Here is a 13,998-nt window from a genome sequence, read left to right on the forward strand (position 1 = left end):
AGCTTAAGAGGATCTGTGAGAATCACGTGAAGTTTAACAAGTCCAAGCACAAAGTGCTGCAGCTGGGTCAGTTCCAGACACAGGTACAAACTGGGAGAAGAACTCACTGAGAGCAGCCCCTCAGAGAAGGACTTTGGGGCTTCTTGGGAATGATAGGCTGGACATGACCCACAGCCCAGAAAGCCATTTGTGTGCTGGGCTGCATCCACAGCAGCGTGGGCAGCAGGGCCAGGGAGGGGATTCTGCCCCTCTGCTGTGCTCTGGTGAGACCCCACCTGCAGTGCTGCATCCAGCTCTGGCATTCTCAGTACCAGAAAGACATGTACCTGTTGAAGCAGGCGCAAGGTAGTGCCACAAAGATGATCAGAGGGATGGAGAACCTCTCCAGTGAGGACAGTCTGAGTGAGAGAACTAGGATTATTTAACATGGAGAAGGCTCAGAAGAGAGCCTTCTAGTACCTAAAAGGGAGCTTATAAAAAGAATTTCAAAACAGGTAAATTGTGTTACGACAAGGGGGAAGGGTTTTAAATGGAAGGAGAAGAGATTTAGATTAGATTTTAGGAAAAAATTATTCACTGTGAGACTGGTGAGGTACTGGAACAGATTGCCCAGAGAAGCTGTGGATGCCCCATCCCTGGAAGTGTTAAGGCCAGGCTGGATGGAAATCTGAGCAATCTGCACTGCCTTTCAGCAGCAGCAGAGTTGGAAGAAAATTATCCTGAATGATCCACCACAAGCCATTCTATGATTCTATACTACCTAGTATTTTGGTAACTTTTAGTAGAAGAACTGAAGTTCTTCTTATATAATTACCCATTATAATTCTGCTGCAATACTAATACAGACTCAATGGATCTAGCATGAGTAAAAGCATACCTTACCTCGGAAAGGTTTGAATTTGTTCTCTAGATCAAATTCTTGTCTTCCTAGGCGTGATAAATCAACTCTAAGATCAGGACAAATTGCATATTCTTCCAAGGTTTTGCTGATTTGATAGATTTTTTCTGAAACTATGTCTGGAGCAGGTCCTATAACAGAAAATAATGTGGTGGGGCATTTCTTTTAAATAAAGATTTCCTATAGCAAACATTTTTCTGAATATATTTGAGTTACTATGGAATATATAAAAACAAAGCACTGTGGTAAACAAGGTCTATTCTTTCACTACAGCATAGGATTAAAACATTTTTCATAAAAAGTAAAACATGGAAATAGACTGCATTACAACATTTTGATTCACATAGAGTATTTAAATCAATTACTATCCAGGGGCAGGAAAGATGAGGTAACCACAGTCATATTTGTTTGGGTTCATGGGTCAAAGACTGTCTTTTTTCTGTATGCAATTTCAACATAGCCATTGAAGGAAAGCCTGTTCTTCAGGAGCAGGTTCTGGTGTTTCATATGACTTTCTGCAAATGCATGCCTGTGAAGATCAGATAGCTTGGCGTTTCACATTATTTAATTAGAAAAAAATACGTTTGTAGAACTCTCACCAGTTTGACAGTGGTGCTGTATTGCAGTTTCCCTTCACTACCCTGAATGAGATTTATCATCGTTAGAATTCAAAATACCTTAGTTGCTTGAGAATTAGCAATTATGACCTGGATTGGTTATGTCATTCAGAAACAGAAAACACATCTTACTTGGGAGTTACTTTCATTGCTTAAGCCTGAAAAATGGCTTTATTTTCAAAGATTTACTGTCAACTAAATTAAAGTTGTAGGCTTGATGCAAAAATTACCAGATGAACTATGCCACATGCAGCACAAAGGCTGAGTCTGAGCTGCAGAGTGTGAATTGTAGCAAGTCCTTTCTGGCTTATGTGCACAGCTTATATTAAAGCTACACTTCTACTCTAAAAATTATTTATTTTATTCCCTTTGTTGTGCTCTCTCTCCTCATCCAAAATGTCCTTGAAGGCTTCTTCAGTGCGAACTTTCCATTTGTCTAGCAATACTAGTGTATGCAGTGCATTGCCACATAAATTAGTGTCTTCCATCTCAGATGAAGTGTACCAGGATGGGCCAAACCAATATACTAAAAACCAGCCGCTTAACTCTTCATTTGGCTTACAAAATGATTTCTTACTCATCTAATCCAAACCCATCCAAAGGGTGAGGATGCCATCAGCTACAGATCTTCCTTGACAGATGGATGTATTGTGTACTGATATATCCAGCTAAGGAGGTTCCACAGAGTCACTGTACATTCTCTTCTACAGCTACAGAGACAAATCACTTCTGCTTGATCTGGAGCTGCAAAACAGACTGAGCAAGGATACAGAGTAACAATAACCTTTCCTTGGAGCTTTCTGCTGTGCCTAAACACTGTCTTAGTTCAAACACCTTGCCTAACACTTAACTCACATTTTCTCAGCTGGAGCTAAAACCCAGTACTTTTCATTATGGCCCTGCTGATTAACATAAATAATTAAACCTTGTGACCTGTGTTTGAGGAGTGTTTCATATATAAAGCTTAATAGCCTTTTTGAATTGTCTTTGAAAAGGCAAAGCACACTAGAAAGACTGCACCACCAACTGTTACCCATTTATCAAGCAGATTTTATATGCATATGGTGTTTTAAAGTTTATAGAGTACTAATGCACCTAATGGTTTGGCTCTGGTATATGTGTGCTGTGACCCTGGCTTTCTTACTGGCTGACCTGACACAGACCCTTTAATCCTTCTGGGATTCAAGTCTATTCTGTTTATAAAATCACACTCATTTAACCATGCACATTTTTCAACTACACAAGAGAGAAGGAAGAAAGCATCCCGATCTAAGGAGGAGAGCACCTCCCACCTTCAAAATGGGGAAGGAAACATTTTATAAGCACATTCAGTTCATTTTTTTCAGCTGGAAAGCACTGCACATGTGTGGGGTATACAAGGTGTCAGCAACATAACCTGAGCTATGTTATATGAGGGTGCACAGTTCTATAAAATAAAACATATAGAACCTACACGTGTTAGTTGTCAATTTTGGAAAACAAGACTTCAGCTATACACAAAAACTCCTTTATGCAATGGTGGAATTGCAGTGGTAAATGGTATGACTCTCTAACTGGATAAGACCATTTACTTCCTGGGTAAACATAAGAACTGCCTTCTTCCACACAAGACAGTGAGTTATACTGCTTACTTACAGTACTTCTGAAATTACATGCTTTAAAGTAAGTGCTAAGACAAGCAATAGAGAATTATGAGGGAAACAGAGCTCCCTCACAGGCATCTTTACAAAAGGATCAGAACTGTTACGGTGATCTGATGGCTACATAAATGACTAAAAAACGGATGGCAAGTCTGTTGTTTACAGAAACCTTGCAGCTACCCCAAGGGCTTCAATGAATGTTTAATGGTTATTTTTCATACCCATGTATACAAATACACTTATATTATTTAAAGAAAAAGAGATGCCTACGTTCTTCACAGTTTTAACAGAGCAAATTGAAAACCCATAGTTACAGACAGTTAGTTATCCTCACGGGCCATTTTCAGCATACCAAGATGCAATGTTTTAGTGTCTTTAAGAAAAGTGCCTAAAGAAAAAAATACATACCTCCATTGGCAACTTCAAACTTGACTCCAAATTCTCCTCCAGGTCCCCCAGGACTGTGGCTAGCTGTTAGAATAATTCCACCAGCAGCTTTGATTTTACGGATGATACACGAAACAGCAGGTGTGGATAAGATCCCATTTTGTCCAATAACCAATCTGCCAATCTACACGGAAAGAACAAACCAAAGTACTCTGAACAGTACTAAATTTTTGAAAATTTGTATATAAACACAATCACATAATAAGCATATATGTACAGGATAGAAATGGTAAAGTCTTGGTACAGAACATACCCTTTTGCAGAGAAATATCCATGAGTTGGTTGCATGCTAAGCTGGAGCACTGACAAAAAATACTGTAGCCTGGTACACTTAACCACAGTGGCCCAGATACGACAGTAAAGCAAGAGCACAACAATTGCAAACACTTCCAAAGCTCCCAAGCACAACACAAGTCTATCAGTCTACTACTAAAACCTGACAGATAACCCCACAAATCAGCAAAAGCTCTCAGATACTAGTACAGTTTAGGGCTGATTCCAAGGATGCACTTGCAGGGCTGGGGCTTTAACAGAAAAAGAACAGAAAGAAAATTGCCTTTCGTAGAGCAGCTTTTCAGTGTAATCACAACTATCACTCCACATTAGGACCTGCAGTCTCTTGTAGTTGCACTTCTGTTGGCAAGACAGCCTTGGATGTCCTGACCCATAGCAAACACTGCTCCTCCTGGAGCTATCAGTGACTCCTTGGCTATTCCAAACCAACAGGGTGTGTTTCCCAGGGCACAGCTGAGCAAGGGAAGTTCACACCATTCTTAAAATAAAAAAAAAAAAAAACCTTTCAGGCGGTGTTATTAAACACTGACTCAATGTGCTTGGTATTATGTGCAGTTCCACTGCAAGGTTCCAATTTCAAAACCATGCCTCCATCCCCTACGCAGATACTACAGTTTCAGCTCAACATAAATAATCTAGGAGCCAATAAGAAATGTATTTACAAAGAAATACAAGAGAGCTCCAATTTCTGGGGTGCCCAAAAGGGAGGTTAAGTGTTACAGACGAGAACTGAGGCATCTACATATGATGCGGAGCTTAGAAGGATATGGTCAAAGTCTGGAATTTCTTAATAACATCAATACTAAAACCAAAAATCAAATAAACCTGCATCACCACCACCACCACTACTGAGCAGCAGTTTGGGAAGAGGCAGGGCAGTTAGGGGAGGCAGAGGGAAAGGCAGAACACTGAATCCCTCCCACTTCCCATCAGAAAACAGATTGGGAATTGAACTTCAGATTCCATTCTCTAGTTTGAAGGAGATTTGATGGCTCCACAGTCCGTGTGGTAAAGCAGTAGCACAGGAGGTGTCACTACCTGCCTTCTGTCCATAAAGAGCTGCTCCTTCATCTAGAGATTACCTTCTTCTGACACTCACAAGAGGACCTTAATGGCTACTTAGAAGTGTGGGTCCAAATAATTTCAGAAGAGCAAAGGATTAGAAGATTATTTATTTAAACTGGTTTTGTGAACTAACTGAATTTTAAAATCTAAGATCAAAAAGAAATTATCAACTTCTACCATTAGTTACTTTTTTGATAATTTTCAACTATCACAAACTATGTCTAGCCATTTATCTTCCACTAAGAATCACAGGACCTGCTTTTGAATTTTGAAAAAAGTGCAGAAAATCCATTTTTCTATCTGAGATTTCTACCTCAAGTTCTGATGCAAGAATGTTTGTCCACTTGCTTCTCTTTTCAGAGCTTTTGCTGATAATACTGAAGCCTAAGGAATGTTGCTAGAAGACAGGAGAGTTAATAAATTAAGAAACAAACAAAAAATTATCATTAAAAGAAAAATATTATTTAAAAAACCTTGAAATGTTTTGTTTTTAATATTGTCCCTCCTTTTTTTTAAACTATGAAGCATGTAGAAAGCCAGAGCAATGACTCAATCTTCCAAATACAGCTGTCAGAAATGGGTGCCAGCTCTTAAAACAGCATTGTGTATGGGTAAACAAAAGGAATATGACAGCGTTAACATTTTACAAAACACTTGAAAATAACCACTCTGAATGCTCCAGAGGTACTCAAGTAAAAATGTGTTTACACTTGCATGCAGGCTTATGACAAGCATGTTTTTGGTATTTCTAAATCTAAGGTAGTGAACTTTAAGTTTTTGTCTTCATACACAATACGGTATTTTTAAAGTTAGTACAATACTTGAATTATTCAGAATGCACAAATTACCTAGGACTATCTCTACACCATATTTAATTTCTTCCCATTCAGCAGATGATGCACAAACCAATTTTCCCATTTTTCTGGATGCCAAATATTAATATAAATGAATAATTTGATTTGCCTTAAGCACTTGCCATGAGGTTATATTTCTACACTACTTTGAAATATTATTTATTATGCTAATTTCTGTACTATATAAATATTGCAATATTTAGTATTCCAAATTAAGGATCCTACAGATCAAATTGCATAAATGATACATCGGTGTTTTATTTGCAGGGATTACTATAAAGATTCACCTTATATTAAGGTCATCAGTGCTGCTACAAAACTGACTGAGGACAGTGCAGACCTTAGAGGCATAAATGTGCTATCCATCTTCCTTTGATTTTTTTTCATTTTGGTGTCAGGAATGCACATAGCTGTCTTCTCTTGGTTCAGAATCTCTCCATTTTGAATCAAATGTTAAACTAGCATTTAATTATTTCTTTAATCAATTTAATTAATATCTGTTTTTACAGACTCCTCACAATCTGAGCTAAAATAGTAACCAAACTGTACCCACATACTGACTCACAAAGTTCCAGTAATACCCTTCTGAAAATCTTGGGACAATTTCATAGCACGGAAAGATTATCTCTGGAATTCAAAAACTTACATGGCTACAAGATCACAGGCATGCAACATCTCTTCTAATACTCTGTCCCTATGCCACATTCTATTTTGCCACTGTACTTTTCAGTAACAACGGCAGAAACAAAGATGCTCAGCAAATAGTTACGGTTGAAAGAATTAAGTACCCCAACAAGTACTTTACAAGAACACTTTTATGCAATATTACTGCTCACAGCTGTGCCTTTTCAGACGATTCAGCTGATTGCCATGGAGTCACTTAATGCTTTTTAAAATTATTTTTCCCAGTAATCTCTCACATACCTCAGTCAATTATACTTGAAAGAACATGAAGCAGGCAGATTATATCCTGAACAACTTCGGGCTGTGCCTTCCTGTATTTTACTGCAGTATCCTAAAGATGACTGAACACCACACTCAGTGTAGAAGCAAATAAATATCACACAGACCCAGGGAGGGAGAGCAAGATTTGCATGAAAGGCCATGGAAAATAAAACCAATATGGTATTACATAGGCAACAACCAGAAAACTCAACTCTGCCATCTCAAACTTCTGCAGCATTACTAGCAACACTCTGCAGTCTCTCTAGCATGTTGTCATGACTTTCATATTCAGAGTAAGATCACTGCCTTCTGATCTGTCACTGAGACTCACAAGTAAGAGCTTCTCTTTTAAATGTATCCTAAACTTCCCATCAAAAATGAGATACCCCACGCAGTTGGCGGGTCTAATAGAATACTTGCTTCCAATTCATAGAGGAATTGTATTGCAGCTGCAGGAGCCTTCTACCTCAGTTCTTCCAGACATTAAGGTTGACAGACACTACTACTGGCACAACACAGGTAAAAAGGGAAATAGACCCTCAAACATCTCCTAACCACTCCACTTTGCTACTTGTTGCAACCCAGAATGGTACAGGACCTCCGTCTGGCCCTTCCCATGACATGCAGTCCCTCAACCAAATGTGCTTGCTACCATCCCAGCTGTGTGTCCCACTGCAGGGCAGCCCTGGTTAGCCACCCTTGGCTCTGAACACAAGGAGCTGGTGCAGCATGTGCTCGTGGAGCCAGCCTGTAGCTGCTGCCACCACGGGAAGGCTGAGCAGGCTGTGGCTGTGGAGCATGTACCTGCAGCTGGAGGGCAGGAGCCAGCAGCACCGAGGATGAGAAGGCAGGCCAAGAGTTGGCAGCTGACTGAGCAAGGGACCTCATCTCATTTCTTGTACTGGAGCCTATGCCAACCGTGCTAGGCTGTTAGCACAGGGAGAATGTGGGATGAGTCACCAATTTAGAACAAGAGGAACCTAGCAACTCTAAAGGGCAGCCCATTTACAGATGATAATAGAAAATCACTTTTATTTTTGTACTCAGCCAGTGCAACTACCCATGACTCTCGGTATATGTCTTCCAGGAAGGAAATTAAAGTTCAGTTTATCAGCACTGCTGGCACTCAGGGCAGCTGAACATTTTCAATGCACCCTTCAAGCCTTCCCCAGGTTTCGTCTGATCCAGCCTACCTCAACTCACTTCTTTCCCTGCGAAATCAGCAGCATGCTTTCTCATGATATTAACCTCATCCGAAGGGACAGATCTTTGCTCTCATGAGTTTTCTCTTCCTCTCCCCCTATTTATATAGCACAGCACTGAACAATGCTACCAAGGAGATTTAGATATTTTCCCCACAGGTGTATTTCAACAACCAAAAAGTAAAACATACAAACAGTACTAACGAAGTAAATGTAAAATGTATGCATTTACGTTGTGCTTGAGAGAAACAGAGGTGAGGATGAGCAGGGTGAGAATGTTAGAGAGCATAGAGCATTAGAAAATGGAAATGGGAAGCCCTCTCAATAGCTCCCTATGAGCTGGGCTGCTGAATTTCTGAGGACTGTGTCATTAGCAATAGAATCATATGTGAATTCAAGTATTTGTGGGAACAGCAAGCAGAAAAGTTTGGGGTTTGGTTTCAGAAAGCACCAGGGAGAAACTGTGTTTCAAAGAAATGTGCAGTAACTTAAGAAAGGGGAAAGAGTTATTACAGCAAAGTGTCAGAATCATCTCAAACTGGAACTCCCGAGGTCAGAAAGATATTTCAGAAAGATGGGGCGGGAATGTGACAGAAGCAGTAGGAAGGAGGCAGGCTGGCAGGAAAATTAGTTAGCGTAACTTTCAGCTGGGAAGCCCCTGCTCCTCTAAGCCCTGAGTTTCTTCAGCGTCTCAGTTCTTGTGGTCACCCTGCACTGTAACCCATTCTTGTAGGAGCATGCAAGAACCTCAGCCTCGGCAGGGCAGCTCTTGCTGCTGGGCTCCTGCTTTAGCTATTGCTGCACTTTAGTCATGTAGTCAACAGGTACAATTCCACCAGTGAGCCTATCTCCACGGAGCAGCAATGGCAATAGGGCTAGGGAGAAGCAATCCTCTGTGTCCTGTCCCGCCTTCCTTGCAACTCCTCACACACCAGCCCACCTCCTCAGCCCTACACTCACTCCCCACATGCAGGGGAAATTCAAACACATATGGAGATTCATTTCAAAATTGAAAGATCTTTTGAAAGGACTGCCCTTAAAGTACTGAGCTTTTGAAAAAAAATCCCTACCAAAAAAAAAAAAAAAGCAACCAAACAAAACAAAACCACAAAAAAACCCACCTATAAAATTCTATCACTCCTTTTGCCAAATCTAGAGGATCAGTCTAGGCATCATAACAAGTGATAGCAGTTTCAGCTCTGCTTTGAAGTAGGAACTTCAAGCCTGCATAATCTTGTGCATCCAGATTTCTATACATGCACATTCACACATGAATGCACATGTATCTAGCAGAAGACATAAGTTTTCTTCCTGAATTCTTTCCTACTTTCAAAACTGCACAAGAAAAATTTGTATCCAGTCTGACCAGAGGTTTCTGACACCACTGCATTTTATAATTTGTTAGCAAGTGACCAAGAGAAAAGAACTATTATTTTCCTAAGGTGTGGGTAAAATGCTGAATTCCTCTTCCTTCAACACTACCATTTTCCTTGAATTATTTTTAAAACATCCTGAGCAGCAGATGCTTTGTTTTAGTTTAACCGCTACATTTTCTCCTGAAGAGTGGCGTTCCCGTGCTGAAATATTGCCTTCCTCATCCTAAAACAAGGTGTGAAGTAGCTGGCAGTCTCCACAGGTTGCCACCATCCCCGCCAACACCTAGCCAAGGTGCAGCGTCACAGCCCGGGGCACGCACAAACGGGCACAGCGTGAAACACAGCAGCGTCCGGGCTCCTCCGGGCACAGCTGGAACACAGCAGCGCCCGGGCTCCTCCAGGCACAGCTGGAACACGGCACACCCGGGCTCCTCCGGGCACAGCTGGAACACGGCACACCCGGGCTCCTCCGGGCTCGCTCCGTCCGGAGCGCTGTCGGTGATGGCACCGAAGGCTCGGTGCGCACCGCGCTCCCGGGAGTGCCGCTGCCGGGACGGGGAGCGGGAGCCGCCGAGGGGCGGCGGGAAGGGCGAGGGCACAGCTTACCCCGTTGGCCGCGGCCATCTGAACCACGACCTCGATGGCCGTCTTGCTGAAGTACCTGCCGTCGCTGCCCACCACCATGGTGCAGCCCTGGCGATCGCGGAGGTCGACGGAGGAGAGGAGGCTCTGCACGAAGTTGGGCAGGTAGTTGCGCTGGCTCTCGAAGAGCGCCGTGGGCCGCCGCAGGCCCCCTCCGCCGGTCGGGCGCTGGTCCTCGTAGGGCGCGGTCTGCACGGTGAGCACGGGGATGGGGGTGCGCTCCATGGCGGCTGCCGCCCGCCCGGCTGTGCTCCGCGGGGCCTGGCGCAGGCTGCCGAGCCGGCCGTGGGGAGCCCAGAGGCGGTCCCCGGGCGGGGCCCGGCGCGGTGGGGGAGCCGGGGCGGGAGCGGGGTGCGCGCCGCCCCCTCGCCGCCCGCCCCGCCGGGGGCCCCGCCGGCGCCGCGCAGCCCGGCGAGGCGCCCGCGGTCCGCCAGCTCGCTGCCATCAGCATGCGGCGGCCCCGGCCAAAAATAACCCTAGAAAGCGAAGCCGAGAGCCGCGGGCTCCTGCCAGGGATGTAACTGGAGGCAGCGAGCAGCGGGCGAGCCAGCGCTGCACACTTGCTCGGGGGGATCACGGTCTGTCAGCGCCGGGCCCCCGCCCCGGGTGCCCCCGCACGTAGTGGAGAATCCCGGCTGGGTGAGGCCGGGCAGTGGTACTGTCCCAGGTGAGCAAACGGGGGAGCCGGCAATTAAAGAACGAACAAAGAGAATCGATTTTTTATTTCTTCTTACTGTATTGCTCAAAAGCAGAGTTTTTGTACAGTAGGTAAAGAGTGGCTTTCTTACTGACCGCACTGGTTTCTCTCCAGGCTCTCTCTGTAAAGCCAACCATGAAGGTGTCTTTCCCTATGATTTCATACAGTTGTGTGGTAAAGCTTAGTTCATTGACGTGGGTTCATTCTGCTTAAATGAAATGCAGAGGTGGTGGCACTGGCAAAGATGCCTGACATTTCCCAGTATAAAGGCGGTGTTTACAGATGACAGCCTGTGACTGTCAAACATCAGCTGAAATTATCCATCCAAATGCTCTTTTCACGCTGGGCCTACACAGCATTCTTTTGCCAGGACAACTCTCTTGGTAGGGGAATTGGGAAAAATAGTCATGTAACCTCGATGTTATTCTTGTGCTTAGGAAATCCCTGGTGTAGATAGACCTATATCTGAGCAGGCAAAAATAGTTTTGCATTTTTCTCGTTTCTACGAAGAAGTCTTCTCATACACCACTCAGAAACCCCGTGGAGTGTTGTGGTTCAACACAGCAGCGTGTTAGCTGCAATGGTAGCAGGTGGCCAGGCAAAGTGGAGTAAAACAGTTTTGTCTTCTACAGAGGCTAAGAGTTCATTCAGTAATTCATTCAGTATTTAAGAGTCGGTGAGAGTCTGAATGGTAACCAGAGGAACTCAGTCATGGATTTGAGCCCTATTTCTGCAAGCTTTTTAATGGTTCATAGCAGATAGAGTGTGACAGTTTAAGATATAATTTTCTACACATACGTGTCTTTGGCATGGAAGGTTGCCACCACAGTAAAACACAGTAAAACATGCTAGGGTAGGCAAGGCCCAGCAGTTCAGTTTAAAAAAGTAATCCATCTAAGCAGATACAAGAATTTTAGCTCTGTTGGCACAATACCTTTACAGTGGGCCATATAGTGCAGCAGAGGGCCAGAGCACATGCAGTAATCTTATCTCTTTTGTTAGACTTCCTAGTCTGTAGTCATGATTGTGGCTTCCTATACTGATTCAGAATGCATTTTTAAACAGCCAAAGGGAAAAATCTGGCCTGTGGAAGCGCCAGTTCTCATACCCCTAATATAAACAAAGCACAATTTAAATGAGGTAGCTGTATCTTAAATAATTTTGGGTACTGACAGCAATAAAACCATGACATTGCATTAGTGTGCATTAGTGAGAGCTGAAATAAAATCAGGTAAATGCCATCTACCAGACAAATACCCAACAAGAAAACAGCAACAAATATGGAAAGTGTTAGAAAGAAGAGATAAGATCCAAATAAAGGAAAACGCATGACTTAGTAAGAAGAAACGTGATAGTCTTTGGAATAAAGAGTTGACTGCATTTTTCATATGGATGGAGAAAATGTGTTGGAATTTTTTGGAAGAAAATACATCAATTTGAATCAATTTTAAAAACTTTGCAAACACTGACATTCTCAGAATGTATATTTTGAGGGACAATCAATGACAATTTTCCAGAATCGCTTGTCTCAACCCAAGTAATTTATGTAGAGTAATGAAAATATATGTTTTACATTCTTTTCTAGCATTGCCTTGACAAAGGCACTACCAGAAGTGTAATGGGTTGCACTGAGCACTGTAAATTTTTTGATTCAAACTCAAGGTCTGCTTTAGGTAAGTCCATCCAAAAGTTTATGTAACACCTCTTTCATTATGACTCTTGTAATGCTTTGCAAAACTGTGTCATAAAGTCATGCTATTTTGGGGGGTACCTCAGGTTTTGTTTTAAAAAATAAAGTACCAGGATTTTCTTCACAGGAACAGTGCAAAGGATGAGGAAGTTAATTTAGAGAGCCTGAACATTTCAGTACAAAAGCTGAAGAAAAGGATCAATTTTTTACTTTTTTTTAGTTCAGTTCTTCAGTTTACCATCACCCAGATTAGCATTATGTTGATACATTTATCCACGGGTAAGGGCTTCCATTTCTTTTTGATAGCAATGCAAGTCTCATAAGCAGTCCTGTTGTCAGCAGATGTCACTGAGAAGTGGGGGTCTCTGTAAATGGCCAGTACGGCAGTGCATTTACTGATTACTGCTGTGTATCTTCAACGATGAATAATTATCAATTTGGGATGATATTAAAAGTCTGGAATATCTTCTTGGGAAACAACCGCTAAATGTATTCTTAGTATTACCAAACTGTGTTCTGAGTGAGTTTTTTAAAGGTTGTTAAAATAAAAACCAGCTTAATGGAGTGACAGGATACATGTTAAATTTGTTCTGTTTCCAACTAAAACAATAAGCTTTCTGAATGCCAATTTTAGAAACTTGGTTTGATATGTGTATAATCTAGTTCAGGAATGTTTCCACCCCCTTCTTGGGTTTTTATTTGATTCTTAAAGCTTTTTAATTCCTGAGCCTTAAAATGCTTACCGTAACTCGTTTGTCTTGTGACAACATGGCAGTGTTAATTACTTTAAGAGCTATATGTTTGTGTTTGACAATCTTTTTTTTTTTTTTAACCACTATTTTACAGGTGCCTTTGTCCCTATAGGCCCAGTTTTTCTTGCACTGAGCTGGGAATTGAGTTGTTGCCTGTGTGGACTTGAAGGAAAGAAGTCTGTCCCAGTGCAGCAGAAGCCCTTTGTAGCCACACAATTACTTCTAATTTAGTTGACCTGGTGGCCTGAAGTGTCCCCTCTGCAAGATGGCAGAAAATACTAATGGAATTTCCTGAAGGTAGATTATGGAAGCTCGGCCCAGTTCTGATTCGATGCCAACATACAGGAAATTGCCATTGATGTGACACTTCCTTTCTGCCATATATTTTGTATCAGCTTGCAAATGTTGCAGAGGAATTGAACCAGCACCATTAACTAAGCGAGTTTTGCCTTTAACTCACAGTTCATCACTAAGTATAATACCTGAGTTTTAGATGGAAACGGATTTTTGTGGTTGTTTCATGCAATATGTGTTCCAGATAGAAATGTGGATACTCAAAATTAATTCAGCCATTCCCCATGGTGCCATGTTTTGAAGTTCAAATTCTTATCCTGCCACTGAACTGGATACTCCAGTTCCTGTTATAGTGCAGTTATCATATGAAAAATGGCATGCAGTTATTGTAAGTTGTTAACCTGAGCTACTGAAACAAAAAAGTTCTAAAAATAAAATGTCAGTTTATTTAATCCATTCTAAAAATTGCAATTTCAATTAATATATTGTTTTGTCAATAAGAGCAAAATCACTTCTATACTCCAGTGCTTCCAAATGAGGAATTTTCTTTTTTTTTCTTAAACTTGCAATGATTTTGTTTCAAAA

General features: G+C 42.1%; 1 protein-coding gene and 1 long non-coding RNA gene across 2 annotated transcripts in view; one reads left to right on the forward strand and one right to left on the reverse strand.

The window, feature by feature from the left end:
* Nucleotides 1–10,246, reverse strand: part of PGM5 (phosphoglucomutase 5) — a 69,554-nt gene extending 59,308 nt beyond the window's left edge. Inside the window, exons 1-3 of the mRNA XM_033086254.1 lie at nucleotides 9,945–10,246; nucleotides 3,564–3,726; nucleotides 883–1,029 (exon numbers count right to left, since the gene is read on the reverse strand). Of these exons, the coding sequence (XP_032942145.1) occupies nucleotides 883–1,029; nucleotides 3,564–3,726; nucleotides 9,945–10,205 (571 nt within the window). The 5' untranslated portion in view covers nucleotides 10,206–10,246. The remainder of the gene's footprint in view (nucleotides 1–882; nucleotides 1,030–3,563; nucleotides 3,727–9,944) is intronic.
* A 142-nt stretch (nucleotides 10,247–10,388) lies between these two features.
* On the forward strand, nucleotides 10,389–13,998 carry LOC117011039. Its single transcript, XR_004420837.1, has 3 exons — nucleotides 10,389–10,647; nucleotides 12,263–12,350; nucleotides 13,214–13,998. It is a non-coding gene; the product is annotated as an uncharacterized LOC117011039 (long non-coding RNA).

The sequence above is a fragment of the Catharus ustulatus genome, chromosome Z, assembly GCF_009819885.2.
Source record: "Catharus ustulatus isolate bCatUst1 chromosome Z, bCatUst1.pri.v2, whole genome shotgun sequence".
Classification (NCBI taxonomy): domain Eukaryota; kingdom Metazoa; phylum Chordata; class Aves; order Passeriformes; family Turdidae; genus Catharus; species Catharus ustulatus.